At 36.3% G+C, this 27,077-nt stretch overlaps 1 protein-coding gene across 1 annotated transcript; it reads right to left on the reverse strand.

Annotated features, from left to right (window-relative positions):
• Nucleotides 1-22,945: 22,945 nt before the first annotated feature.
• On the reverse strand, nucleotides 22,946-25,610 carry LOC111908807 (putative receptor protein kinase ZmPK1). The gene has a single exon (XM_023904606.2). It carries the CDS (start codon nucleotides 25,516-25,518, stop codon nucleotides 23,062-23,064), a length of 2,457 nt encoding a protein of 818 aa, XP_023760374.1. The 5' UTR covers nucleotides 25,519-25,610; the 3' UTR covers nucleotides 22,946-23,061.
• Nucleotides 25,611-27,077: the final 1,467 nt, after the last annotated feature.

Raw genomic sequence — 27,077 nt, forward strand, 5'->3', positions numbered from 1 at the left:
CACTATTTTTCAAAATCCTCAAAAGATTTAAGGAAACCGCAATTTAATGTCACTGACTGCGGTTCTCCTAAAACCGAAGCAAAAAGAGCTTTTAAAGAAGCTAGAATTTCGTTCTCGTGGCAAGCAACGTCAAATTTGTTCAAAACAAAAGAAATCTATGAAATGTCCAAAGTCAAAAGTCCTGAAAAACTTTTCTTCTCAAATTATCATTTCAAGAAAACTATTTCCAAGAAAACAAAAAAGAAGGAGTTCACTGTTTCTGACAATACTAAAAAAACATCCATCTCTAAGGATAAGTCTTTTCGATCAAATGGTTTTCAAATCTATTCTCTCAATGATCCAAAATGGAAAGGTATTCTACCTACTTCAACACTTCCAATGTCACTTTCAAAATCTCAAAAATGTAAAGGCCTGCACGTGTCTACACACCTGCAAGACCTGCACAAAACACTTTTTCGAGACACACAAACAAAAGGGTCAAATCTCACAATCCTCAGAATGGACAAAAGCATACTTTTTCTTCAAAACCTCAGACTAAGTCAAATGTCAGGGAAAATGACAAAAAGTTAACATGTCAATGTCAATGTAAAAAAATTCTCTCTCATGACACATCTCATCTCTTCCAAAAAACACGTAACTATCCACGATCTCACAAAACTCCAAAGAACTTCAAACACCCAGGACTAGGCTTGAAAGTTGACTTAAAACCTATCTCTGCCACCTCGCATCATGGATCGATTAACACATCGTATGTGACTCCGGGCTCCAAACATGCTTGGGTGCCCAAATTAACCACTTAATCTCGGTAGGGTTTGTGCAAGGAGGATGAAGAAGAAGAATGGTTGATTGACAGTGCCTGCTCCTTGCACATGACCGGAAGGTTAGAATACCTTCGAGATTTTAGGCCTATATGTAATGGTGGAAATGTCACTTTTGGAAACAATGCGAATGGCATCATACGAGGCTATGGTGTTCTCACTACGAGGAACTTTTCCATTCAGAAGGTTGCTTATGTAGAAAACCTTAAACACAATCTCATCAGTGTTGGCCAACTATGTAAAGCAGGCCATCAAGTGGAGTTTGATGATCAATTAAGTTACATAATGACAAGTGATAGAAGCACTTGCTTAATCAAGTCACGATCTGAAGGCACCATGTATCCTCTGGATGTCTCTCTCATCATTGGTAAACCGCAGTTGTGTTTCCTGTCAAAAGTTGTATCCGAAGTCAGCTGGCTATGGCACCACAAGCTAGCTCATCTCAACTTTAGATACATCAACAATCTGGTCATCGGAGAACTAGTCCACGGTCTCCCTATTCTCAAATTCAGCAATGATACTCTCTGTCCAGCTTGTGAATATGGTAAACAGGTCAAAGCAAGTCACCATCTGATAATGGACTCTTCTATTTCTGAACCACTGGAGTTATTGCACATTGATCTCTGCGGTCCTTCAACTGTAGCCAGTCGCCACCACAAGAAGTACATACTGGTTATTGTTGATGACTATACACGCTTCACATGGGTCTTCTTTCTCATACTCAAATCAGAAACACCGTAGATCTTCATCAACTTCATCAAGGAAATCGAACTTTAGATCAAGCTTCCAGTTAGACGTATAAGCAGTGATAATGGAACCGAGTTCACTAATCTTCTTCTCAACAGTTTCATGGTGTCCAAGGGCATTTCTCACAACTTCTCAGCACCCTACACACCGCAACAAAATGGTGTCGTAGAAAGAAGAAACTACACACTAGTAAAAGGAGCCAGATCCATGCTTAACTTCGCCCACCTTCCTCTCTACTTCTGGGCTGAAGCTGTAGCAACTACATGCTTTGTCCAAAATCGTAGCATTGTGTGCAAACGCCTCAACAAGACACCATATGAGGGTCTTAACAACCGCAAGCCAAATGTTCGTTTCTTTCATATTTTTAGGTGTAGATGTTTCGTGATCAACAACAGAGACCAAATCAACAAGTTTGCACCAAAGTCTGATGAAGACATCTTCCTTGGTTATTCTACTAACAAGGTTGCCTATCGAGTGCTGATCAGACATACAAGGTTGATCATTGAAAGCTTCGATGTGAAATTCGATGATTCTCACATCCGCGATGCCCCTCCATCCACTAAAACCACCGCAATCATGGAATGTGACATTCCTGCCTCTTCCGGTCCTTTAAATCTAGTTGAAGTCAATTATGACGATTTTTTCGATCCTGTTGAAACGGCGAAACTATCCGAAGTTCTTGTGTCTCCCACCGCTCAACAACAACACACTGATGTTTCTGGACCATCTTTATCCGAAGTAGTATATATCAATACTTCCACCTCTCTGATTGAGGGGGAAAGCTCTACTCCGGATCTAGCCACAACCATCGAGGTTCCAGTACTTGATGTTGTTCAAATTCCTGCTCACAGAGAAACATTATCATCAAACGTATCTTCGGATTCAGATGATGAACTTATAGAAAATATTGACACTATAATCGATTCAAGAATTGTCACTCTCCCATCCGCAGTCCAGGGGGAACCTTCTCAGGTTCTAGATGGACTCCCTTCAACAATCCAGGGGGAACCTCTCCAAACCAAAGAAAATGCCTCTCTCGCTCCAACAAGTAAGATGATTCAGCAGACTGTTCACAAATCCAGGAGGAACTTCCTTCCCAATCCGAAGCAACCTCTGATATTGAAAACATTCCTTCAACCGCAGCTGCTGATCATCCGATGCCTCGTCTACATGTATGGACGAAGGATCACTCACCAGGCCAAATTATTGGCAACCCATCCGCAGGTATCCAAACTTGATCTGCCAAAGATTTATCTAATCATTGTCACTATGCAGCATTTATGTCTGCAGTCGAGCCTCGATCTATCAATGAAGCATTATTGGAACCAGATTGGATTTCTGCAATTCAAGAATAACTAGAAGAATTTGAAAGAAACAAAGTGTGGCAAATTGTTCCCATTCTACAAGGCCATACTATTGTTGGTACAAGATGGGTTTTCAAGAACAAGCTATATGAATCTGGAGTGGTTATCAAAAATAAGGCAAGACTAGTTGCTAAAGGCTATAGTCAACTGGAAGGTGTTGACTATGATGAAACATACGCTCCGGTAGCTAGAATGGAAGCAATCCGAATTTTCTTAGCATATGCTTCTCACAAAAACATCAAAGTACACCAAATGGACGTTCAGAGTGTTTTCTCAATGGGGAATTAAAAGAAGAGGTTTATCTTTAACAACCCCCTGGCTTTGAAAGTATCGAGTTCCCTGATCACTGCTACAAGCTTCAGAAAGCAGTCTACGGTGTTAAACAAGTCCCTAGAGCTTGTTATGATACTCTTTCTGAATTCTTAGTCTCTTCAGGCTACAAAAGAGGAGTGATTGATCCCTCACTATTTAGTAAAGCAAATGGGTCTCACCTTATGCTTGTACAAATATATGTGGATGATATCATCTTTGGATCGTCTGATCAAGGAATGGTGGATGAATTTGATAAGCTCATGACAAACAAATTTCAAATGAGCATGAATAGAGAGATTAACTTCTTTCTAGGTCTTCAAGTAAAACAAATTCAGCAAGGGATTTTCATTCATTAGGAGAAATACACCATTGAACTTCTGAAGAAATACTCTATGGACAATTGTTTTTCGGCTAAGGTCCCTATGGCCTTCGGATATAAGATCTCTGTTGATCCCTCTGGTGAATATGTGGATCACAATACTTATAGAGGTATCATTGGCTCTTTAATGTATCTCACCACAAGCCGACCGGACATTGCCTTTGCAACTGGTGTGTGTGCAAGGTATCAGGCTGAACCAAAAGTGTCACACATGACTGCAGCCAAACAAATTCTTCGGTACCTAAAAGGAAGTAAATCTCTTGGTCTATGGTACCCCGTAAGCAATGACTTCAGTCTTCAAGCGTTTACTGATGTTGATCATGCCAGATGCAAACTTGATCGAAAAAGTACATCTGGTGGAATTCAATTTTTAGGAGGAAGACTTGTCAGCTGCTCCTCAAGAGAACAAAGATGTGTTTCTTTATCTACCGCAGAAGCAGAATATGTGGCCGCAGCCAGCTGCTGTTCCCAAGTCCTTTGGATGAAGACACAACTGTTAGACTACGGATACAGGATGTTGCGGATACCAATTTATTGTGATTCTTAAAGTGCCATAGCGATCTCTCATAATCCTATTCAGCACTCCAAGACTAAACATATTGAGCTACGGTATCATTTCATCAAATACCACATTCTGAAAGGTAATATTGAACTCATCTTTGTTCCTACTCATGAAGAGATTGCTGATGCTTTTACAAAAGCACTTGACTCTACAAAACTCAATGTGTTCCTACAAATGTTGGGAATGATGAATCCGGACCCTAAATTCTTCTTGAATTAACAAGCACCGCAGACCTTCTTGGTCTCCATTGCGGTCCTTACTGTAAGTTATTGATAATAGATGGTTTTGGAACATTCGCTATTCTACAGTCGATGTACCGAAACCATATATTATATCTATCTTTCATGGGTCCTTGTTTGTGATTACTAACTTTTGTACAAGTGCTCTTCTCAGTTTTTTTCACTGCAGTCATCCGCAATATCAATGAAACCATCCGTAATGAATATGTTCATCCGCAGTCACATTAATTACCTTCCAGACGATTCATTCTTTTTGAAAAACAACAAAAACATAGTGTGCTACTTAATGATCCTTCATTAAAAAAAACATTAAATAAAAAACATTCCTTTGAGAAACCGTCACATTCCTCTCTCCAAAAACCTCATGTCAGACCTATTTTAGGTATGATGACAAAATAAAAGATTTTCCAAATCAAATCCTCTAAAATGTCTCTTCCTATTACCCAAACCATCCCATCCGTTACAACTTCTACTTTATCCAACGGATTTTTCTCACCCCCTCCACACGTTCTCAAGATGTGATCTGACATTTCATTAAATGCAGCGTTCTTTTGGTTAATCCTAATTTTAATCTTTATCCTTTGTTTGTCAACATGTGGTTAAGATTAAAGATACCTTTTTCATAGATAAACCATTTTCTTTTACCCAATTTCACCTAGGTCAAAACCTTAACGTTTCCCGCTCCTTCAAATCACTATAAAACCCTTTTCCTCTTCACAAAGAAACCTATACGCTCTCAAAACCCTCAATCTCTCTCTGAATTCTTTAAGATTTTTCAAACTCAACAATGGTGAAATCAAGTGTGTCAAAGAAACCAGCTAAGCCCTCTGGATCATGAAGCTCCAACCGCATAGACTCTCCCATGATTGCTTCTAGTAATTTCAGAGCAATCTTCGATGATTATCCCTCATACAATGCCCCACTCAAGTTGATGATCAAGTTCTTAAAGAATCATCCTTTGTGTGGTCCCTTCAATGCTTTCACAGACGTGGTTCCAATATCTACACTCTTCAAATGCGCTTTTTCTGCATATCGACCACTCAACAACCTCCAAGAAGTTCATCTTAAACGAGTTAACGACTCCCTGGTTATACTGTCAAAAGAAAAGTTTCTCAATGCCATTAATCTTTTGATTCACCCATCCATCAAGTTTTTCACCCTGTCAATGGCCAAAATCACATTTGCTCTTTATCAGATGGGATATCAAAAGAATATTAAGGGCATCAGTGAATTCAAGAAGAACTAACTGCCGCCGTGTGGCAATACATGTGCTACTATGTCATCCGACGTCTCTCCGGCAGAACTGGATGCATCGATAATATGGGTCTTAAACTGCTGGAACTTGTATGGAGTATTTTCACCGGCCATGATGTCAACAACGACCAAATCCTTTGGGATGATTTCCTTGTGCATCTTGGATCTTCATTCTGATGCAGGTATCAGTATGGGAGACGACATCAACTTCTTCATCACTAAGGATATTAAAAGGTACTCTCCCTCATCTGATTAAACTCCCTTTGGACCTATTCCTAGACTCCTAACCTTCATAGTTACAACCCTTGGTCTTGAGACTGCTGCTGTCTCTGATCACATAGAGGCTACGGAGGGTATTGATCCATACCCACCTACCCCGCCTCTTCCATCCACAGTTGTTTCTCCCGAGGTACTGCAGTCCTTTCTTCTACCACTATTTCCAATGTCTCTGGGAGAAGAAAACAGACAACATCAAAGAAAACACCTCCAACTCCCAAGAAGAATGCTCCCAAGGCAATCGCACCCACAAAGAAGCGTAAGTCAAAAACTGTCGTCATATCTGACAGTGATTTCGGCGAGGATGCGCAACCTATCGCCATTCTCAAAAAGAGAAAAACTACTACCACTAGCTAAATGCGTGAACGGACAGATACCTCAGCCTCTAAACAGGCTCCGGTAGTCCTTGGGGTTGCCGCAGGGCCATTCAATGCAACCATCGAATCCCACTCAACCTCATCAAGTGAGCATGTTTCATCACATCGTGGAGACACCCCACCAATATCACCCCAAAGGGATGATACTGGTTCTCTCCCTAAGGTCTCCAGGGCTTCCCGACTACACTTCTTTTATGCTGAGGAGTTGAACTCCATCCTTTTATCTGTCACCCAAATACTGCAAACACATTCCCAACAGCAGGGCGCTTCTTCTGCCCATGCTAGAACTGAGTTGAGGCCAGACTTGACCACGGGTCAAGGAGACCAAGCACGCTCAGGAAATCCTACTATACTTACATCTGTTTCAGGTGGTTTAGGCACGGTGAGCACTAATGTGCAAGGATCCGTGAACCCAAGGGACACCTTGGTGCGAAATCAAGGAATTGACGGTAGTGACTCTAGTGATTCTTGGAGCCGTTATCAACCAACTACCGAAGCTAAAATCAAGAAGTATGAAGCTTTCAGAAGGGCCTTCCAAGCCCGTAAAGGTCAACAAATCAAGCAGCAACAACAGAAAGAACAAGAACTCCAAGCCGTGGCTAAGTATTGGGCAAATGCTATCAACAATGCCAGTACCATAGCCACCATCCTCAAAGTTCAAAGCTGGATGGATCAAATGGCTGCATCTCTTCAACAACAACAGGCAGATGCAGCTGTCCAACAAACATCCAAATTTCCTCCTACTCTAATTTTTGAAGCTTCTCAAGATGAAGGACCCGAGATCGAAATCAGCTCTACTCCCACTTTCGGTCTGGATGACGACGACATTCAGGAGGTAAACAGACCCTCTCCCTCAGATGATGAATTATTGATGTTTGACGAAGGTGAAGAATCAAGTGGCTTCCACCACTCCACCTCCAAACCCAAGAAGAAGAAGAAGAAGAAGAATGTAGTGACCAGGAAAGAGTTCGTATCTCTCCAAGACAAAGTGGATCAAATCTTGGCTGCGGTCAAGCCAACTCGACCGCAACCAGATGATATTCCAGGACCGTCGTTGCTTGTTGAAAGGATTGAGCGACTAGAAACACATGAAAGATTGGCAGCAGAGTGTATCTCCTTGAAAGTTGAAATGGGGATCCGCTCCTTTGACAATAATCGCAAAGCTGACCATAAGGAATTTTTGGCCACTGCTGATCGACTCATTTCTGAAGTAACTGCTATCAAAAAGGATCTTCTAGCAGCCATTTCAGATCAAGCCTCCGATTCTAAAAGGTTTATTGTTGAGACTCACTCAGCTTATGAGTCCACAATCACTGTTCTTCAATCCACAATCAACCGGCTGTAGCGCTCAATAATTACCAACTTCCATGGTCTTGAGATTCTTCTTCTGGTCAAAGAAATCCACAAACTTCTTTTCAATCCTTTTATTCCCAATAATCAGCAGCTGGCTGATGCCATGAAATCCCAATTCCAAGAAGTTTTCTCTAAGGTTGATGACCTTCGTTCTTGGCTTGAGGAAACTCCGAGGATGCGTTCCTCAAGAGGGGGAAGTGATGAAGAAGAAGCCCATCATTCACATCACTCTCATCACTCCCATCACTCAATCTCACCACATCAATCTCTCCCTTTTATTGCTGAGAAAATCCCAACTCCACATCAGAGTCCTCCTATCATCACTGACAAAATTCCTTCACCGCAACCATCCCATCACTCTCCACCTCATATTCTAGAAAAACCTGATACTCCCCCACACTTCAAACTCCTTGCAGAACACATGTCTTCTCCAAGCTCAACCAATTCTCCTACCACAGCTCAAAAGAAGAAAGACTGGAGGTCAGCCAAACTTGCTGAAGAGATCTGGAGACTAAGTGGCTTCGATACGGTCATGGATGAATCCCTTATCAAGTCTTGGGTCAATCCCCACCGGAGGCTGCAAGATGAAGATTATGTTCCCCACCTCACATATACAGAACCTCCTCCGGATGGCTACTGGGATGTTCCCATTTCGCCCAATGCCAGATACTTCACGGTATGTGAACAGTTTGACCAAAGCCTTCCTGATGCCAAGAGATTGCCTATGGAGTTTGAGAGACTTGCACAATTCTTTACTAAGCATGCCTCCCCCATAGAGAACATATGGTCCAATGACCGGCCATCCGCAGTTGTAAATTACAAAGTTCGGAGATTTATGAAGGCAAAATTCTTCTAGTACACCCTCTCCCGAAGGGGACATGACTACATTCGTACCCAAGCAGACTTTCCCAACATGAACCCGGAGGAAGTGTTTCTCATAGCCAAAGTGTTTCAGAACAAGGCTGAGAAACATCCAAAAATGAATGCTGCACTTGATCGGGCCAACAAATTCTTGATGGAAACTGTGTACGATTTTGCCAAAATTGATGCAGAAATCTATCCCATCGTTTCCAAGAAGGTTGATCTACCACCTCTCGACCCCACACCGATGCCCACCGAAGGCTTTGCTGACAGATCTTTAGGTGCAACTAACTTCCCATAGTTTGGCATCATTTTCAAGAGGAAGATCGACAATGTCAAATACTTTATTCCTATGAGTGCCATGCATCGGCTCACCAGGAAGCAGCTTGACATCTGCCGCTGCAGTAGAGAAATCCAAATTCACTACCGTAGAGGTCAAGTTTGAGATCCTGAGGAGAATCACCTGGTTAGAGAATGTAAGGAAGTTCTGGTGGATCTTGATCAAATATCTTTGTCTTGATAAATGATCAGAAGTTAAAGAGGTCACTTAGGGGGGAATTGTTGAATCATTAAAAGTGACCCTCTTGAACTTCTCCCTACCGCAGTCAGCACCACAGCTGCAGCCAAGATTTTCTATTTCAGTCATCTGCATCCGAAGTCCAAGGATCAGCAGTCTTGATTTTGTACTCAGTCTATATTATCTTATCTCTTTTATCTCTATTTTCCAGTAGACCTTGCATGGCTACTCATAGAAAACTTTTGTGTTGTAACTCTTGTGTCTCTATAAATAGAGACCATGCTCTTTGTATCAGATACGCATCTTCACTTTCTAATACATTTTCTCTATATTTATACTTTCTATCTCTTTCTTACTCTACCATACTACTTACTGTTACATAGCAGATTGCAATCACTCTTCGGAGCAAGTCTTTGTGACTTAATCACTAAGTTTGATCTCACTCACTAACATTGGTTTGAATGCATTCCATGTTATGAATCAACTTATGTGTATACTTGATATAACAATTGTTTTCATTTACTTTTCTTTACTTTCCGCATCTAACTATCTAACATTCTAACAATCTAACATAATATTATTGTTGATCTTATAGATCCTCTGAGATTAACTATTTCGCTAAATACTTGTTCTAACTTTTGTTCAAGTGTGACTCAAAGTTTTTCTCTCAACACATTGTATCACATAATATCTCAATGAACAACCCCAGAATCTCAAGTACATAAATCTTCATCAGTGTGTACAGATCATGTCGGCGCCTTCCCGCAATCCTCGCTAGTACTTGAAACACATAACACAACAACTGTAAGCATAAATGCTTAGTGAGTTCCCCAAAATACCACATACAACACATACGCCTTTTCCATGCCATAACTCTGTGGGATCTTCCGATCCAAGTGTCTCAGGGGACATCCGTCCCGAATCCCGGTAGACCTTCCGGTCCTACCCGTATCGATCTTCCAGTCCGTAACCTCCTAACCTTCCGGTCCATATCATCTTGACCTTTCGGTCCTTATCATACATAACATTCATAAAACATACATATCACATAAAAGCATATAGTACATACATCTCATAGCATATAAGACCTTCCGGTCACACATAGGTACCCTTCCAGGTACAGTATAGTGAGAAGACTCACCTCCCACGATGTCTAGTAAACCTTCTGGATTGATAACCTTGATCGAGCCTCCTCCTAACACATAAGGCAAACATATCTAATTAATAATTTCTCTTGTTCTCATCTCTAATAATGGTTAGAAGACCATTCCATCCCTCCCTGACCTCTCTTGAAACAGCTTGACCAAGACCCCAAGGTCAACTGAAGTCAACTCTAGTTAATGGTCAACTTTGACCAGACTCGTCGAGTGTACTCAGGTGACTTAGCGAGTCCATGCTTTTCCTCTGAATCCTCCTAAGGTCTTACTCGACACGTCGAGTTAACCTTTCACTCGATGGGTTACCACTGGTCACGAATCGCGGGGCAACCCGACTCGACTCGTCGAGTCCACTTATGAACTCGGTGACTTGCTTCCATGTTCATACTTAATTGACCTTCTAAGGTCAGATCTGCTTCTCTAATCTATAGATCTGACCTTCCCAAGCATGATAATCATGTAAAGGTCTAATCTTGGTACACATGCAACACACCCAAAGCTTCTTTTGGTTCTAAAATGGCCTCCTAGGCTCATAAATCAAAAGGTATGGCATAAAGAAGAGTGGTAAGGACTCTCTGGACCTCTTAAGGTCCAGATATATGAACTATTTTGCCTTGGGACCTCACATACACCTGATTCAACTAAAAGAGGCATAAAGAAAACCCTAGATTTCACTAGAATCATTATAAACACGAGAATGGCACAGATTGTTACCTCCAACAACTTCTCCTGATCAAATAGAAGTGGATCCAAGCTCCTCAAACCGCTTAGCTTGTTCTACCTCCTTCTTTCTTGCTAAAACACACAAGAAATGGTAAATTAGCCTTCCTCTTGCACCACAAACGATCTCTCTGTTCTCTAGGGTTTCTCAGGGGTGAAGTGGCCACAAATGGAGGCCATAAAGGCCTTTAAATAGGGTGCAGACCCCGAGAATTAGGGTTTCAATCCACAGTGGACTCATCGAGTCCACCTTTTCCGACTCGTCAAGTCTATTCATTAATCCAGTCAGCACGCGCGATCCTACTCGACGAGTCTATGCCTCAATTCGTCGAGTCCCTCCCTTTTACTCAAAATAAATGATCAAACATAATGTCTGGAAATTCGGATGTTACATTAACTAATTTCTATTTTTGAAAGAAGTGATTTTTTATTTAATTGGAAAATTTATATAGCTATTTTTCCGTTTTTCATAGCTAAAAGCTTATTTTTAAAGATTTAACTTGTAAATAAAAAGGCATAATCCATAATACATTTCAAATTACATTTTTACCCCTTAAAGACTATTAACCCTAAAGATGTATGTGTTGATGGGTTTTAAACATAAGAACATCCTATGTGCTCATACAAACCCTAATGCTTGGATCTAGGTTTCTCTATTGTACATGCAACTTATCCAAGACTATAAATCCTAGATCTAGCATATGATAATCAATATAACATATAATAAGGGTTTAGATCATACCTTGATTGTTATGTAGCAATAACAATCTCAAATCCTCCTTGTAATGACTTTAGAAAGCTTAGAGTCACAAATGTCACTCCTCTAATGGTTCACAAACACCAAGAGCAAGAGGATGAAGAAGAGAAAAGAAGGAGTCACCCAAAAACGTGTAGAAACCCTAAGGATTTAGTTTTCCATGTTTTTGGTGACCAAGGGGTTCTTAAATAGTGAGGCTATTAGGGTTATCTAACAAGGAAACCCTAATTTAGATGCTTAAGCCCTAAGCAACCCATGGACTCCTTTAATTAAAGGCATTGGTCGATTTCTAAATGAGTTTCCCCATATAATTCATCCATCCTTACAATAATAGGCAATCCATAGCCCAATTGCAATTATCTTATAATTACAGTTCTAGTCCCTTAAGTTTAATTAATCTCTTTTAGTCACAAACTTAATTCTTATTAATTCTTGATTAATATTAATTAAACAATATGATTTCTCCTTTAATATGTTATTCCCATAATATATTAATAAATCATATTTATCCTTTCTCTCCATAATTCATCCTATCAAGTTGCTTTGGTAAAGGCAACCCAAAAGGACCATGCACCATCGGGTCAAGTACATACCAAAATAGTTATGGACTTAGACACTAATCCACAGTCTCCCACTTGGATAAGTCTAATAACTATTCTGCGTATGACTTCAGATCCTGATCTACAATCGTAATTTTCCAAAGCCGCTGTCAACTCTGATCCTATCAGATACGCGTGTCCTTTAGATATGGGATCATATATTCCTCCATTCTAGATATCGTAAGACATGATTTCTAATCATTCTCTCTGTACTATTTCTCGAATTCCAATTTATGACGGCTGACTAATTGAACAAATAAAATTAGCCCTAGCCCGGCCGAGCATTTACGTTTGTCATTACTAAATCATCGAGGGGCCCAAATATATCGCTTTTATCCTACTTTGGATAAAAGGAACGGATAAACTTTGATTCAGTGCTCACTTGCACTTACTCACCGAATCACACACAACAATATGTTTTACGACACCAAGTTACTGGTGCGTTTACATATTATCAATGTGCAACCGATTTGCAAGATACAACTCACACATCTTGGTTTCAAGAATATAAGATGTTATCATCTCACCAATCAATCATGATACAATTCATTGAGTGATCCAAGTGAGTGTGGGTTTAATCCAATGCTCAAATCATATTCATAAGCACTCATGAACGTTACAGCAAACATTTGCTTATGTCTAATACTCTTTAGACAATCCACACTCCAATTCATGACAGTCTTTGTTCATACCTACTTCCAACATATGAACGACTGTGGCCCGTTCGAATAATTTGACTGTTCTTAACCAATTAAATTATTTAGGAAGTCAAAACATGCAAAGTGAAACACAAGAATAATACTAATCCCATATGGCCTTAAACCTTTGAGTATAAATAAAACACCTTTTATTTATCACCATATCGATTACTCATTATTTGTTGTTTCGGGTAATCAACTTCTTACTTGAATTATTACACATGTCCCATGCTCTTATCATGCATACAATGTTTACTTATGGTTCTTACTTTGTGAAATAAATCAAATGAACACATTTCCAATCATATTCATTTCACAACTCCAAATCCTTTTTCATAAGTGAAAGAATATCAAATTCTTGCCACTTATGGAATATGTTAGATTCTAACATTTTATGCAATGATCCTTTTCCGTAATGTCATAGCACAAAAAGTCACAAAGACTATTGCCAATGATATTACAAAGTCCTCTATCAGAGATTGTTACAATATAATTCCTTAGATATGATGTCTGTCACTCAAAGTACATTCCTTTGAACATCTTTTTGCATAAAGTTTCTAATCTAGACATAGATTTTCAATATTCAATTCCCAATATGGACATGTTTCCATATTTTCCATATGACAACTCATTATTAATAGAATCTTATCTATTCATAATAATGTCGATATGATCCATTCAATACTATACTTCCAACTACTCACAAGTGACCAATCCTTGGCGAACTTTGGATTGTCCTTTGATAGTTGTTTAATTATCTTAGTCAAAACCGATTCTTGTCCTTCTTCCCTCTAAATGCACTAGACATTTGGAAAATTTTAGAATGGTCAAATATTATAGCATTTGCAATCAATCCTATACCCGAAGCGTATGGGACACGATACACAATGTCTTACATGAAGATTTAATACTTTATCAATCTTCTGCCATAATATTTTACATGCTACGTTCTCATAATTCGAAATATGAAGAGGAATGTCGTAATCATAATCGAAATTTAAGAACGCACTATGTATCCTTTGACTAAATTTATTAAAATTTCTCAATCTAAGCTTTAGATTTTGAAACGAAGTACAATATTCTCTCCCTTAATTATAGCAAAACAACTTTACATCCTTACTACTTTGCAAAGTACAACTCTTGTTTTCTATAATTAATATTGCTAACTTGCAATACTTTCCATAATATTCATACAATCATAACATTTATGCTCCCACTATCATGATGATTATTATAAACATTACACTTATGCTCCCACTAGCTTTGACATGTATTCAGAAACAACTTAACTTTCAGAAAAACAATGCCTATTGAATTTCTTTAAGTTCATATTTCTAATACCCAATGCTTTGATAATCTTTTATCAAGGCTTCTTGAACTTATACACCTTTGTCTTGGATAACTTATATGTGCGTCTAACCAATTCAGACTAATTGCCAAATCTCACAATTCAAATCATGGAAAGGGATACCGTAACCATAATCGAATTCGAGAATTCAGTTTCACAATCACTATCTTCTTAAAATCTTTCTTAGTGAAAGCATTTCCTCACAGTCACTTTCATGAAGGAGGGAATCTTATGACACTTAGATTTTAATGGTGTATGTGTTCCTATCCATGTGAATTTGTCAAAGCCAAAGTTTACGAGAAATTCAAACTCATATGGACCGAAATTTCTTAATCTTGATTTCTTGCCTTATGGTAGCACAGCTGCCCACCATGTCTTCCAAGTAGTTAAGCAGCTCACCTTTTCCTATCAACGTACTTTTCATTGATCAATGTCCTTGCCTTTTATGCATTCAAATGAGAACTCATAGGGCTCACATGCATAATTAACTCAATTGGAACGGCACAGAAACAATATAGTGTCAACACGATAGGTTGTAAACCTCAACTCGTGTGCTAGTGATGATCAATAAGGCCTATTTTTGATTTTTTCTTGAAACTTTTCAAGACCATTAAGACTCCCACTGACTCCTCGACATATAAGATTCTCTTGTCAATAAACATTTCTTGACAACAAATATTCAAGAGTTAGTGCAGTTTTTATCAAAACACTTCATAAATTTGTCCAAGTTGGTATTTGCCTTATCCAAGACATCACAACTTTCCATATTTGATGAATGTTATAAACCTTCTTAATACTTATCACTCAATGTCACAATCTTAACTCTAAGACTTGTTTTGGAACGAAGTATGATTGACTTCTTGATTTAACCATTTCTTCAATTCTTGATTCCTCTTCTTAGACATACAATTGTACTAAGACTCACTTAGAGGATCAATTGAGATATGGTTCTTAATCATTAAGACCTATCATAAAGCATAAAAGGTACTCTCCCTTCTTCTTAGAATGGAGAAACTTTTATCTTTCTGCCTACTTGATTCTTCTTATTTGTTCTGCTATTGATTTAAACATTTTCAATCAATTCAGAATTACACTTAATCTTATAAGTATAATCATATTTACTAAACCTTTAGTAAATCATGACGAATATCTTTGTTACTCTTATGGTGGACTTGATCAACACGCAACTTTGTGTGCTCGATCTCCTAGTCCTTTACTTGATACTTTGTCAATGGATTAGTCTAATTTCCAAATATGAAATTTCTCATTCATCGTGCAACCAAGTTGCATGATTCCAAATTTCTGTCCAACTAAAACTTGGGGCGATGAGAAACTCTCCTTATTTGGTAAATTTTCGACATTTCCATAATTAAGAATCAAATCTCTTTTAGTCACAAACTTAATTCTTATTAATTATTGACTAATATTAATTAAACAATATGATTTCTCCTTTAATATATTATTCCCATAATATATTAATAAATCATATTTATCCTTTCTCTCCATAATTCATCCTATCAAGTTGCTTTGGTGAAGGCAACCCAAAAGGACCATGCACCATCGGGTCAAGTACATACCAAAATAGTTATGGACTTAGACACTAATCCAACATGTGTATCCTAGTTTCACTCTTCCAGCCCGACATTCATGCATCTGGTTATCACTTATGTTTAGCTTGTCGTATACACCAAATGGAGAAATCCCATATTCGATTTCTACATTTTAACACTACTAGAAAAATAGCCTTTTACGACGCGCAAACCACGACACTCATTGATTTATGTTACACAAAAGCATGTAACATTAAAAAAGTGTCATCTGTTCAAAACATTTAAGGATTTAGGTCACGCATTATTGCGTGCCCTTAAACTAGTGTCCAAAAAAAACATGGAGGGCACCTATAATTAAATGCGAGTCGTCTAAGGATGTCACTTTATAAATTTTAATGGAACGCGCCTTTTCCAACCTTTAATAGCTAAGCGAGAAACAAAATCCCAAAAAATTAGAAAACCCCGCCTTGTCTCATCTTCCTTCGTTTCAACTTTTCTCTTTTCCATGGTTTGGCTTAATGAAGCTCTGTGAATTCCATGAGTTATCACTATGCAGTATGGAATGCAAAGCTTGATTCTCGTTTGTTTCTTATTTCCCGTTGATAAATCAAAACAACACACAGACAAAGAACCTTAACGTGCGTCTTCCTTCTTAGTAGGTAGCGAGAGGTTTTTTTATTTTCTTCTAAAATCCCGAATCAGATTCACTCATTTTTCTATAAACTTAGTACATGCTAGGGTTTTTGGTGGTGATGGCTTATGCATTCTTCACACCCCAAAATGAAAAAACCCTAAATATGGTTTTACCCTCATCTTTTGTTCTCTTCCAAATTTTTGATGTCTAAAAACCTTTTCCCCAAAACACACCACATCAATTTCCCTATTGTCTTTCTTCTCTCATACTCCTCTTACAAATAAAAACTGATTCCAAAAGCGATTCATATCTCTTGCGAGTTTATTGAACTAGATGAAGGCAATCTTATTGAGATTTTCGTTCCAGAATACCAAAGAGATGTTAAGAATAGAGAATCATGTCCTTGCCCAAAATAAATATCTCTAGGATCGATCTAGAATGGGCTTCATGGTGGTGCTACTTCTAATAAGAAACTTAGATCCTTCAATGTTTATTAAATCCTGGTTATTCGATCTCTTTCTCTCATTTCAATTTGTGATGGGAGGTGTGTTGTAAGAGACTGAATTTTGGGTACACGAAATGTTAATGGTTGTTTGCTTACTGAAACCTGTATGATTTGGTTTACATTTAAGTTGACACCAGAGATGATTCACCAGGTATCTTCATGTTCATCTTAATTTGATGATGCTTTTTTTCTTCTCTATTATTACTACATGAAAATGTTTCCAAGATTTTTGCAGAAAAACCAACAGTGAGATAGGCATGTCTTCTGATTCACCTACCAAGCAAGAAACATTCTCATTTTTCACGTCAAATTATCACTAATATGCATTGGTGTTTTGTAATGTAAAACTCACAAAAAACAAATTAAACTTACCTCCATGATGTATTCAGGCAAGAAACATTCTCATTTTTCGACTTTTCTAAATGGCATCTTAATAGGGGGTTTTGATGATTGCTTCCAGTTAATTGATCCTTGAGAAACCGTGTCTAGAACTTCCAAAAGTACCCATCTGTATCAACAATATGCTTAAAGAAACAATTTGTATTGCCTAAATTAGTAGCAAAACCAGAAAATCTATGAAAAAAAATATAAAGGGTTGATCTTTTTTACTGAAAAAAGTTAAAAGTGATATGACAAGTTCTGTGTTATATAAACAAGGAAAATAATTTCATTCTATGCATTGTAGATAGAAGATATGATGATATATAAACAAGGAAACTAATTTCATTTCCAATCCGATACAAAAACCTTGGTATTATAAAAAACACACCTTAATTTATAGTATAATGCGATATATATGTAGTTCCCACTTCCCTATCTTTGAACATAGATAATCTAGTGATTAAATTGAAGGGAAAGATCATGAGATTATGGATTCTATATTTCTATATGTTTATGCAAACTAGAAAGCTTGTTATCTTATCTAATTGGAAGTATGAATTGTGTTGATGATTAATGTCATCCAAGTGTTCGATGAAAGTTCACCATATGTTCCAGGAATCGCTCTACTGAGAAACTGTTTGGTTACAAGGTCTATGAGGCACTTGAGCAAACAGTCACATACTTACTTATTTATGAGGAGTTTCAAACATCATCAGAGAAGATCTTGGAAAGGGTGAGGCCTGGTCACAGTTGGGTTGGTCAATTTCCTTTCAGGAAGAGATCGGGTGTGACATTTATGGCTTTAGTAAACAAGAGACCATTATATGAAGATGGTGAGCTTATTGGTATTGTTACAGTTGCTAGTGATGCAACTATTTTCAATAAAATAAAATCAGAAAACACAAGAACATACGAGGAGGATCCTATTAATGGCCAAAATAGAACAACAAAAGGGTTAAACTTGAAGAAACTTCAATGGAATCCACCACAACATTTATCATCTTTTGTCTCCAATATAGTTCGTTCTTCTCAGTATTAAATTTCTACACTTTTGTAGTCCACAAATCTTTCTCTGTTTTCAGTTTTTAAACTAAGTCATGTTCTTGTTTCTTGAACCGAATTACACCTCAAAAGATATCTTGCGAAAAGGTGGAGGGCAAAATCGTCATACACGGGATACATCTGTGGACATGGATGGGAACATCGCAGATTTAGAGAAGCCTCCAAAAGCACATGTAAGTCACCATAAAAGCTTCTAAAAATGATTTTTCTGACAGATTTATAAATGTTGACACATTATTTTATGTTCTTAAATTATCATTTTTTTTTATTACAGCCCATGAAGCATGGTTTTGGTTTTAGCCTCTTTAAGAAAACCACTAGTACTCCTTAAATTATCAATTTTTTTATTGAAGTCTTACAAATTAGGTTCCAAAGGTACTTGTTTGTTCACTATATGGAGTTCAATGAACTTTAAACTTCTAGTCTCCTGTATAGGTTCTCATTCATAAAGTCTGTTATGCACCCTCTTCAGTCACATATTTTTTTGATAGGGGTAGTTTGGGAAATCATCAAATAAAGAGAATCTTATTAGGGCAGGGGCATTTTAGTCATTTTATATTAGTTAATTCATTATGAAAGATAGTTTGGCTGATTCTCTTTCCCACTACCCTCTTATACCATCTGTTATAACAAACTAACTAATATAAAATGTCTAAAATGACCCTAATGTCCATGATTCTCTTTACTTGATGATTTAGCAAACTACCCCTATCTAAAAATACATAACTGAAGGACACTTTTCTAGCGAACTAAACAACATCACCATTCATGAAAACTGCATCACAAAGATTAGCATGTAAGAATCTTTTCTATGTTTCAATCAGTTATAAAATGAAACAAATTCTTTAAGTTATATGCATCAACCTAAAGTGTATTCTGGTTAGCAATAATATTGCGGTTTACAAAGTTAAGAATCAGCTCATATCTGTGTTGACTGCAACATTTATTCAATGTTTTGAAAATTGGACCGGACATTGAACTGGTTGTCTTACCGGTTTGATGGTTCATAGAAACAAATGAGAATAATCAACTTATGAACTTCAAGAATCAAAATATAACCTGAAATGAAGTATCTAATTCTGGTTACATGAATTACAAATGAAAATGAAAAAAAGGTGAAACAAATAGAATCATAAGAAAGTTATCAATGAGAAAAAAAAAACGAGGACAAAGGGTTTCATTTTAACTGACCTTTTTGTACTCATCAACAGGTGGATCAATTGGGGAGTGAAGGACATCACCAGCAGCTCGACCAATATGACTATTCTGCCCTAACTCTTTATAAATTTCAAGCATATGAGTATACTTATTAAACATATAGCTCTTAGCAACAATTTCTCAACATCAATACAGCTCTGGTCAATTGAAAACTCTGCCTCCTTGTTAGTCAAAGGTCAATGACAAATGAACTATGTAGACACTTTATCCGCAAGTTTAACCCTGGTTTAATCTTAATAAAAGGACAAGAACCTGCATCTGATGTGGCATTGTTCTTCTCACATTCCAACCAGTAAAGAATCTTTAACCCTAGAGTTCCTAAACCACCAGAATCAGTCTCTCCATCTTGACCAAGTTGTATAGAACTTTGACTTGAATTGCCATCAGATATGAGTTCAAACCGAATTGCATATTTCCATCTACCCGCACTTAGTGCTTGAACTTGTCTTATAACAGTATCCAACCCTAATGTTTATGGTTGATTTTAAATTCAGGTTGCTAGAGCTTGAAATGCGAAGAAGGTGCACTGTAGATCAAAAGGTGTGCCATCATGTTGAATTGCCCATTCCCATTGTATTTTGTATTGAAGGAATTTCACAAATCCATTTTCAATTGATCTCAGGTGCTTGCTTCACTTATCATTAGATTGGCATTAGCAGAAACCTTTTGCCATAATTTAGATGTTCCAAATGCCGAAAGTCTTGCTGCTGCTCTTGTAAGGTACATTTTTTACTGTTGTAATTAGGGATATTCGAAATGCCAAATGGGATTGTGATAATTTTGAGAAGTTGGATTTGTCGCTATCTAACTTCTTATAGTCACTTATTGGTTTCTTGTTGTGTGTATAGGGTTAATGAAAGCGAATAGAATTGTATGACATTAAATTTTATGTAATGAATTGTATTTTTTGTATATTGTATTTTATTTCTATTAAATTAATAAATATATAAATATATTTGTTTAAACATTTAAATTTATGATACACAAAAATGTGTGTCATCTTCATTTATGACATGACCTTTCTTGACAGGGGTTTTAATGATACGCATTGCATGTCATAAATGTTCGTCGTCTGCAGACGACGTGCAAAAGCGTGTCGTATCTCTTTATGACAGGGCCTTTCTTGACGCACATTTGCGCGTCGTCTAAGCATTTTACGACACACATTGCGCATCGTAAAAGACTGTTTTTTCTATTAGTGTAAGTGTCGACGATCTCTTCGGCGTTGGTGTTGTAACATCCTCAAAAGCTATGTAAATAGAGATTAAGGAAGAAGAATACATGGGAGGAGATCAAACTCCCTAGAAAATGTTATGAAGAAAAAATGGTGGACAGTGGCGACCATGCAAGTGATTTTTCTATGAATTGTCGCTACTGATGGGTTATGATTCAATTTATGATGTTGGGCCACGATGAACAACAGGTAAAATAGTAGCTTTCTTTTTTGTAGAAGATGCGCAGGGTAATGCGATGGAATTGGTTACACAAGTAGTATTTATTGTTTCAATTTTGATTTTGATGAAAAATTAAATCTTGATTTTGTACGGGTAATCTTGATTCCTATGAAAAATTCAAAATTTATACGGGCATTTTACAAAAATTTGGCAAAAAATTAAATGCTAACTGTTTTCTTATACTTATTTATTTAAAAGAAAACTTCAATTTACTAATATACCAAATGTATCCTTATCACAAAGAGACCCTCAAGTTGGATTTGTAACATTTAGTAAAAATAGGTAAAAATGGTAGGGAAAGAAATCAAAATTCTGAAATTGTTAATTGTATATTAAAAAAATATTGATGCAAAATGCTGTAATAGTAATGGATTTAAACAATGATAAAACATAACCTAAACAGGAAAATCAGAAAAATAGGAACTAAGTAAGATGCTAAATTTGATAGAAAACAAAAGTTAAATGCTATAAACAGCCATAAAACAGAAAGTGCAAAGCTCAAAATTTATATAGGCATTTGATAGACAATGAAATGCTAACCGTTTTCTTATAATTACTTGACATCAATCCCAATATATAATTGATCCTACTTGTATAAATGTTAAACAATATATAATACCCATGTTAGTAGTTTTCATATATTTTCAAGTTTGACAAAAATTGATAGTAGGATGCTATATTCAGGGGCGGACCGAAGAATTTTCTAAAGTGGGGGCAAATATTTTTTTTTTATAATGTTTTATAGGGGAAAATATTTTTGAAGAGTCAAAACATATAATTTTGAAGGGTTAAAATATAATATTTTTTTGATAAAGACTTACTTTTTAATTATTATTATTTTTTTTGTTGTGGGGGCAGCTGCCCCATTGCCCCCACTCTAGGACTGCCACTGGCTACATTTGATAGAAATTGAAAGTTCAATTCTATTAATTCTCATCCAATAAACGTAAACAAATGAACACTATGATTCAGGAAAATCAAGGAAAAAAATCAATTGATTACGTCAACTAGAAAAAGGGTTCAATTAGAATTTTCGTTGCATGCTTATTTGTTTTATTTAAGATGTTCAACGAATGTTGCTACTTTGACAAATTTATAAACTTGGAAAATCTGTGAAAACACCAACCTAGTTTGAGATTATAATAATGTCAAACACAAAAGTTAAAAGAAATGGTCCAATCATTTATATAAAATAGTTGTAACAAAAACATATGATGATTAGTGTTGACTGAGATGAACTAACCTGAATTTTCTTTAGTCTCTATTGCAGAATTGCAGAATTCGCTGTGATGATCATGAGAAAGAAAAGTAGTGTAGTATGATCTTCAAGGTAGGGTTTGGCATGTATTAGAAATGTACTTTCCAGTTTTTTCGATTAGGATAGTATTTTGTGTTTTGTTTTTTAAAATTAAATCAAAGATGTTTTATCGACCACAAGAAAAAAAACGAAAATTTGAGAATTTACAAAAAATTGACATGTGTCAAATAGCATAAGCTATAAGGGGGACATGTGACATTTAAATGTTTTATTTATTAGATGAGGTAGATATAAAATAAAATAAAATTAAATTGTGATTTGTCATAATTTTAGTGAGTATGAATAATTATAGAAATAAAAGGTAGGAGGTAATTTAATTTCTCTTATAATATTAAGTTATAGCATAGATTTGCGGAGATGCTCTAAGTTGGAGATGCTCGAAGTTGGTTATACGTTAAGCGGCCTCAATTCTACTCCTGTGTAAATAATTAGGCTTTTCATCCTCTTCGTAAACTAATACAAAGAAATTTACTACCATCATAAAATCTTCTTCTTGTTGTTCTTTTATTTCATGTATATTAAATATGATATATTAATGACCATAGAAAGACCATGTTAATAATTACATGCAATATATTACAGAAGATCATTGTCATCATGTTCATGGTGATACCTTGTTATATATACTACTGACCGAAGCTTCATTCATATCATGACTATCATGACTCCCAGGGTGGAGAAGGATATTAACTACTTGGCTCATTGAAGGTCTTGCATCTCTATCTTCTTCAGCACATTGTAAAGCAACTTTCACAAGATTAATCAACATTCCCTTATCGTATTCACCACTCGTCCTACTATCTACAATTTCCCCAATCCATGTTCCATTTTGGCTTCCAATATGTTCACGAATCTTCTCCCTCACCCATTCAACCAACGTTTGGTCTCTACCACTATCACCACCTAGTTGCACCATTTGTAGTACTGGGCTCTTTCCGGTGATCATTTCCAGTATCACCACTCCATAACTATAGACATCAACTTTTGAGGTGATCGGAAGATTGAACACCCATTCTGGAGCCATGTAACCTCGTGTACCTCGAATCCTTGAAAAGCTTGAAGTCTCATTCCCACCTCTATCGAACAGCTTGGACAACCCGAAATCAGCCAATTTTGGATTGTAATCAGCATCTAACAAAATGTTATGGGGTTTGACATCACAATGTAAAACCCATTCCAAACACTCTTCATGTAAATAAGCAAGCCCTTTTGCAGTACCAATTGCTATATCGAACTTTTTTCCCCAATTAAGTTTGTTAGAATTCAAGCTGGTTGCTAAGGACCCATTCTCCATATACTCATAAACCACTAGCCTATGTTTCCCTTCAATACAATAACCCAAAGTCTCTATCAAATTCATATGATTTAGCCTTCCAATTGTGCTTATTTCTGCTTGAAAAACAACTTCTCCTTGATGATTAACCTCCTTTAACACCTTTATTGCGGCTATTCTATCATCAGATAATTTCCCTTTATAAACCACACCAGCACCACCTCTCCCTATCTCTTCCTTGAAATTGCTTGTTGCAGTTTTCAGCTCAGCGTATGTGAATCTTTTGAACCCTGATGCTATGGGGTAGTAGCTTTTTGCAGATGTAGCCGAGTCTTTGTGAGATATATAAATGAAAATGAGTATCAAGAGGATCTCAAGAACTCCAATTACCATGCCAAACCATCGCAAAACTTTTAGAGAACCATTTTCATGTTTTCTCTCGTAAGATCTTGGAATGGGCATGATTATATGTGTCGGACAACTGGAGTTGGATTCGATTTCATTGACTAGTGCTTGTTGAAAAGATGATACCAAGTTTTGTGGCAGCTTTATATAGATTGAATGCTCAAAACCCAATTGATATCCGTTGTATAACAGATTCTTCAGGTAGCAATTATAGAAATTGGTATCGAATTTGAATTGGAATCCTTTACAGTTGCAATCGTTTAAACAATCTTGTTTGCAGGCTTCAAGGGTTCTGTTCTGAAGGAATCTCATATCGTAACCATAAAACTCCACATGATGAAGCTCAATGTAATCTTTCTCTCCCTGTTCGCAAGGTTTAAATTTGGGTTCACAACCATAGGCCCAATCACTTTGATTTTTTTTCTTATATCCATGTACACATTCACATTTCCTCCCATGTTCTTGAGAATAAGTACAAAGACTATTTGGTCCACATACGCCATGAATCTTGCAGGGACTGGAAAAAGCTTGCCACTGAACCTCCCACTTTTTTCGTCCTTTCTGATCAACAAGACTATAAACTCTAATATTACCATCAGAATCAAGCTTCATTATTCTATTGCGTCTTATGCCAAAATCAGAAACAAAGAACCCGAAATCGTCAGATGAGTTGAACTTACCTTCAGAATCGAGTTTAGCAATTCTACTGCTGTTGAAAGTGGATCTTCCCGCTTCCCACGTTTTCATATAAGGTGGAGGCCAGTAAACACTCGTTATTTCAGGACCATTGTAAAGAAGACTCAGAATATTGTTGTTCTCAAAATAGAGCCTAAAGAACCCAGAAGAGAAATTTGACGTACTTCTTGAAGAAACGAGTTGTGAGTCTTTGGTGAACAGTTGATCATGTAGAAGTGTATCTGTAGGATAATCGAAGCTTTGCCAAAGCATGCCTGGAACGCCATTAAGTTGATGAAGAACGAGATTTCCAGTGTCTTCAAGTTTTAAATTGAGTGAACCATTGGTGGATTTTGTCTCTGTGGACCAAACAATAGAATGATCTGCGTCTTCTAAAACAAGATTACCATCGTCGTGGAGGGAAAGTTTGGAGTGTTTTCCATTAACTGGTATGTCTCGATTTGCCATCCAAACTACAGTGGGATTCTCATGTTTCGCATGTGGCTCTGTGAACCATATGGAAAAGCAATAAGCGTTGATGCCCACCTTGTAAAATCCGGCAGTGAAAAGGCCATTTAGCGAGACCAGATTATCATGTTCGTGATCAACAGAGATTGATAAGCCTTTAGATAAGGCATTAGCCTGCGAAGATGACGTGAAGAGTGAACTGTATAGGGTTATCAGAAGTGGAATAATAAAAAACATGGCATTAGCATAACCATGGGAGGGTATTTTGCAGGATTGATCTAATGCTCTTATTTTTAGTTTACTATAAGTGAGTCTTTCGTTCACATTGAGCACCCAAAGGAAGACTATAAAAACAGAAGGTTGAAAATATCTTTTGCATCTTTACACACGGCAACACAATTTCAAGATAAATTTGTCTTGTGTACAACTTCCATTTTTAAATGACCAATAGCTTTGTTAATTGTGATTTATTAAAGGATAAGGAAGTTAATCATGTTATTAGTAACGTGTTATTGAATATTATATAAACTCAAGCAAAAACTTTTACTAGGTAATTAAAAACATTCGCTTCAATATAATATCAAAATCATCATACATACTTATAAAGTTAGTATTTTTCCTTGAACCTCATGAATTTGAAACCCCCATAAATTTGAAACCTCTTATTTTAATGAATACCACTCAAAAGTCTCTTAATAATGATTAACAATTCAAAAGTTTTATAACTTATATAATACATTTAATAAACAATTAATAGATACTCTACTATAAAAAGATCAATTTTTTTTGAATAGACACACAAATACAAATCACATAGAAAAATGCATAGAGGAAACAAGTTTAAAGTGCATGTAGTTAGAAGAGAAAGTGTACATAGAATGACTACTTCAATTTTACATATGAATCGATACCACTAGAGATGTATGTTGTCTTTAATTGGTGGTAGGAGATCCACATACCGTTTTTAATTATTTATATTAATGCTTAGTGATATCTATTTTATATTTTTATTCATCTTAATTTTTTAGGTACAAATTAAGGAAGACGTACCAACTTAAATTCAAACGTACGTCTTACAAAATATGTAATTAAAATTAAATATCATATTTACTAATCAACTTATTTTAAAACTCTTGATGACATTTATGTATAATAATATATTTTATATGACTTCATTCTTAATTTCAATGTTTAATATTTGAAAGTTCATATATGAAATCTTGGATATTTTTGTGTAATATAAATACTGAAATACAAAGTTTATTATTTCAATATTGTTTATTAATAGCTCATTCAAAACAACTTATTTCTTATTTTATCCAAAAATATTATTGGATATAAGAATAATAGAAAACAAATATTAAAGATGTATTTGAATGATATTAACATTATACAAAAACTTATAATATATATATTGGATAGTATAAAAGTAAAAGCAAAGTTTATAAGATATGAACTATATTAGATAGTATCAAAATGTGAGTTGATAGATTTTTATATTATTTGATAATTTGGTTAGTGCCCAATTCATTACTGAAAACATAAATTTCAACATATTTTTATTTTTTCCCTATAATTATTTTAACCACTTAAATGCATTCTTACGCAACGCGCGGGGTTATGCCTAGTTTTATATAATACGGTACATGTATTCTAGAAAGGTAGGGATTGACAACAAGTCTTGACAGGAAAATAATACACGACTTTTCAAATTCTAAATCTTTCATATCCACATCATTTATTTCACTCTTTTTCTTTTTTATTTTTTCAAATCACAACAAATATTAAAATCATAC

Source organism: Lactuca sativa, chromosome 6 (assembly GCF_002870075.4).
Source record: "Lactuca sativa cultivar Salinas chromosome 6, Lsat_Salinas_v11, whole genome shotgun sequence".
NCBI classification, from domain to species: Eukaryota; Viridiplantae; Streptophyta; class Magnoliopsida; order Asterales; family Asteraceae; genus Lactuca; species Lactuca sativa.